General features: G+C 62.7%; 1 protein-coding gene across 1 annotated transcript; it reads right to left on the reverse strand.

Moving 5' to 3' along the window:
- Positions 1 to 338: 338 nt before the first annotated feature.
- LOC119151717 (homeobox protein not2-like) lies at positions 339 to 2,589 on the reverse strand. Its single transcript, XM_037395976.1, has 3 exons — positions 2,370 to 2,589; positions 1,059 to 1,243; positions 339 to 575 (listed from the first exon to the last, which is right to left on the reverse strand). The coding sequence occupies exons 1-3, from the start codon at positions 2,587 to 2,589 to the stop codon at positions 339 to 341; spliced, it is 642 nt and encodes a 213-aa protein (XP_037251873.1).
- Positions 2,590 to 2,916: the final 327 nt, after the last annotated feature.

Here is a 2,916-nt window from a genome sequence, read left to right on the forward strand (position 1 = left end):
TCTTCTACAAGGACCTGGGCTCTGTGAAGGTCCTGAGCTATTTTAGAGCACGAGGAGGCATCTGAGCACCCAGTGCCGCTGGGATGAGCCTGGCTATGGGGCCAATTGTGGGTGGGCTGTGCAGGTGGCCCCCACTCCCCCAGTTCTCCAGGGCTTGCTCCCATGAGCAAACATGTTGTTGTTCCTCCTCCTGCTGCAAAGATTAGCCCAAGAGTTGCATAAATAATTTATTTTCGCACTGCAAAAATAATTGGTGCCCTGTATATATTAGATACACTCATTGCCAGCTATGATACACTCATATAATACACACAGAAAAGCGGCCCAAAAGGGGCAATTCAGCAGCGCTTTGACACAGTCTGTGCAGGTGCTGTCCCTGAGCCTGGGGACAAGGACATGTCCTCCTGGCCATCCTCCGGCTCTGCTGGGAAGTCCTTGTCTTCCTCAGTGTGGTGGCTCTGTGAGTCAGGGCTCCGCTGCGGTGTGGCCAAACCCATTTTGGCCAGTTTGGCTTGTTGCTGTTCCAGGCTTTGTTTCCTCCACTTGATCCTCCGGTTTTGGAACCAGACTTTCACCTTAGGAAGAAGTAAAGCTTGGCTCTCAAACCTGCTTTCTTAAAGGACCAGAGGGTCACGGATCTGCTAAACCTCTGTGCAACGCCCAGATGCTCCACAAACCCTTGGGTGCCCATGGCCTCAGACATCCCCTGGCTGGCCAGGACAGAGGTCCCCTGCCATGCTCTGTCCCTAGCAAGACGGAAAACTGTCCCCTGCAACCCAGCTGAGCCTGCACTGGTGAGCTGGGACCTGCCAGTGGTGGAGAAGGTCCAGCCTGAAGACAGACACAAGTTCAACCTCTCCACGTGGCCCTAGGACAGCCAATTTGTGACTCAGTTTCCCCATTTGTGATCCTCCACCCTTTTAATGTAAGCTATTTGCAACTGCTACCCCACATGGCTCCTTGCCCCAGGCTGAGGGACGTGGCCCAGGGCCCACCCTTTGGGACCCTCCCTGGACTGGCTGCTGGGGCAGATGGAGATGGAGCACGGTGGGGCTTACCTGTTCTTCAGTGAGGTGCAGGGAGGAGGCAAGCAGGCACCTCTCCATGCCCACTAGGTACTGCTGCCGTGCAAACTCCTTCTCCAGCCGGGCCAGCTGGTCATTGGTGAAGATGGTCCGGACCCGCTTGGCTTTGCCAGTCTTGGCTTTGAAGATGGGGAAGCAGCACTTGGAGATCAGGAAGCCTGGAGGTGAGGGAGAGAGGGGTGGTTAGGGTGAAGAGCCTTTGGAGGGGTCCCCTTTAGAGTGGGGTCCCCCTTGGAAGGTCCTTTCCTGGAGAGGCAGAAGGGATCTTCCTAAGAGGTAAAAGGGGTCTCTTTGAAGGGCGTCCCCCATTTGCAGACGGTCTTCTTGAAGAGGTGGATCCAAGTGCCTCTTGGAGACAATCCCTTTGGAGAGAGTCCCCATGAAGAGGTGGAAGGAGCTCCCCGGCCCCCCCCGCCCCGCCCCGAGGCCTGAGGGTCTCATTTGGAGGGGCAGAAGGTCCTTGTTGGAGAGATCCCCTTGGGAGGAGGCAGAGCAGATCCTCCCATATGGAGACATCTGAATGTTCGAGAGGTGCCCCCCTCCAGAAAAAGGCCCCTGCGGGAGACAGGTCCCTCATTTGGAGAGGCGGCCAATGGTCTCCCCTTGCAGAGATGGAAAGAGGTCCCCCATTTCGGGGTATCCTGAGAGAGGTGGGCATGAGTCCCACTGGAAGAGATGCCCTTTGGAGGCGTCCCCCCTTGGAGAAGTGAAAGGAGATCCCAATTTGGAGGTGGCCCCATGGGAGAGGTGGATCCAGGTCCTCCTTGGAGGCATCCCCTTTGAAGGGGGTCCCCTTGAGGAGGTGGAAGGAGATCACCCTTTAGAAATGTCCCCATGGAAGAGATGGATTCAGGTCCCCATTTGGAAACGTCCCCATGGGACAAGTAGAGAGGGCCCTCCGTGGAAGAGGTCCCCTTGAGAGGGGTCCCCCGGGAGAAGTATCCAAGGCCCCCCCTCAAAGAGATGGAAAGAGGTCCCCATTTGGAGGTGCCCCCCTGGGAGAGGCGGCCAAAGGTCCTTCTCGGAGGCATGGCAGGAGGGCCCCGTTTGGTTACGTCTCCATGGAAGAGGTGGCGGTGGGTCCCCCTGGGAGAGGTGGCCGAGGGTCCCTCCCCCTGGGAGAGAGATGCCAGGAGCCCCCGTTTGGAGGTGTCTCCACAAGGGAGATGGATGTGGGTCCCCCTGGCAGAGACGGGAAGAGGTCCCCACCTGGAGCTGTCCCCACAGGAGAGGTGCCCGAGGGTCCCCCCATGCGGGGGTGCCCCCGGGGGGGCGCGGCGGTACCTGTGGCCCCGAGGCGGGCGGCCCAGGCGGGGGGCGGCCCCCCGCAGCAGGCGGCGCAGAGCGGCGAGCGGCGGGCGGCGGGCGGGGGCGATCCCCAGAGCGGCGGCGGGGGCGGCGGGGGCGGCGGGGGGCCCGGCGAGGCGCGCCCCAGCAGCGCGGCGATGGTGAAGGCCTGGCCGGGCCGGGCGGCGGGCGGCGGGGCCGGGGCCGGGGCCGGCATGGCGGGCTGTGGCGGGGCCGCGCCGCCCGCCTTTATCCGGCCGCACCGAGGGGACGGGGCGGGATGGGGCGGGCGGGGCCCGCGGGCATCGCCCTCTGCCCTGCCGGGGGGTCCCGCCGCGGCCCCCTGCCCTCCCTGCGCGGGTGTCCCCGCCGTGTCCCCCTGCCGTCGATGGGGAGGCATGTCCCGTCGTGTCCCCCTGCCCTCCATAGGGATGACGCCCCGTGTCCCCCTGCCTTCGATGAGGAGGTGTGTCCCCCCGTGTCCCCCCGCCCTCCTTGGGGATGTGTGTCCCCACCATGTCCTCCTGCCCTCAGCTGGGGTGGC

Source organism: Falco rusticolus, chromosome 1, assembly GCF_015220075.1.
Source record: "Falco rusticolus isolate bFalRus1 chromosome 1, bFalRus1.pri, whole genome shotgun sequence".
In the NCBI taxonomy this organism is placed as follows: Eukaryota; Metazoa; Chordata; class Aves; order Falconiformes; family Falconidae; genus Falco; species Falco rusticolus.

Excerpts from the sequence above, each read along its gene's own strand:
- LOC119151717 (XM_037395976.1), bottom strand. The coding sequence starts at position 2,589 with ATGCCGGCCCCGGCCCCGGCCCCGCCGCCCGCCGCCCGGCCCGGCCAG. Across the intron at positions 1,244-2,369 it reads CGCCCGCCTCGGGGCCACAG|GCTTCCTGATCTCCAAGTGC; the intron begins GTACCGCCGCGC and ends CCTCACCTCCAG. Across the intron at positions 576-1,058 it reads TGCACCTCACTGAAGAACAG|GTGAAAGTCTGGTTCCAAAA; the intron begins GTAAGCCCCACC and ends CTTCTTCCTAAG.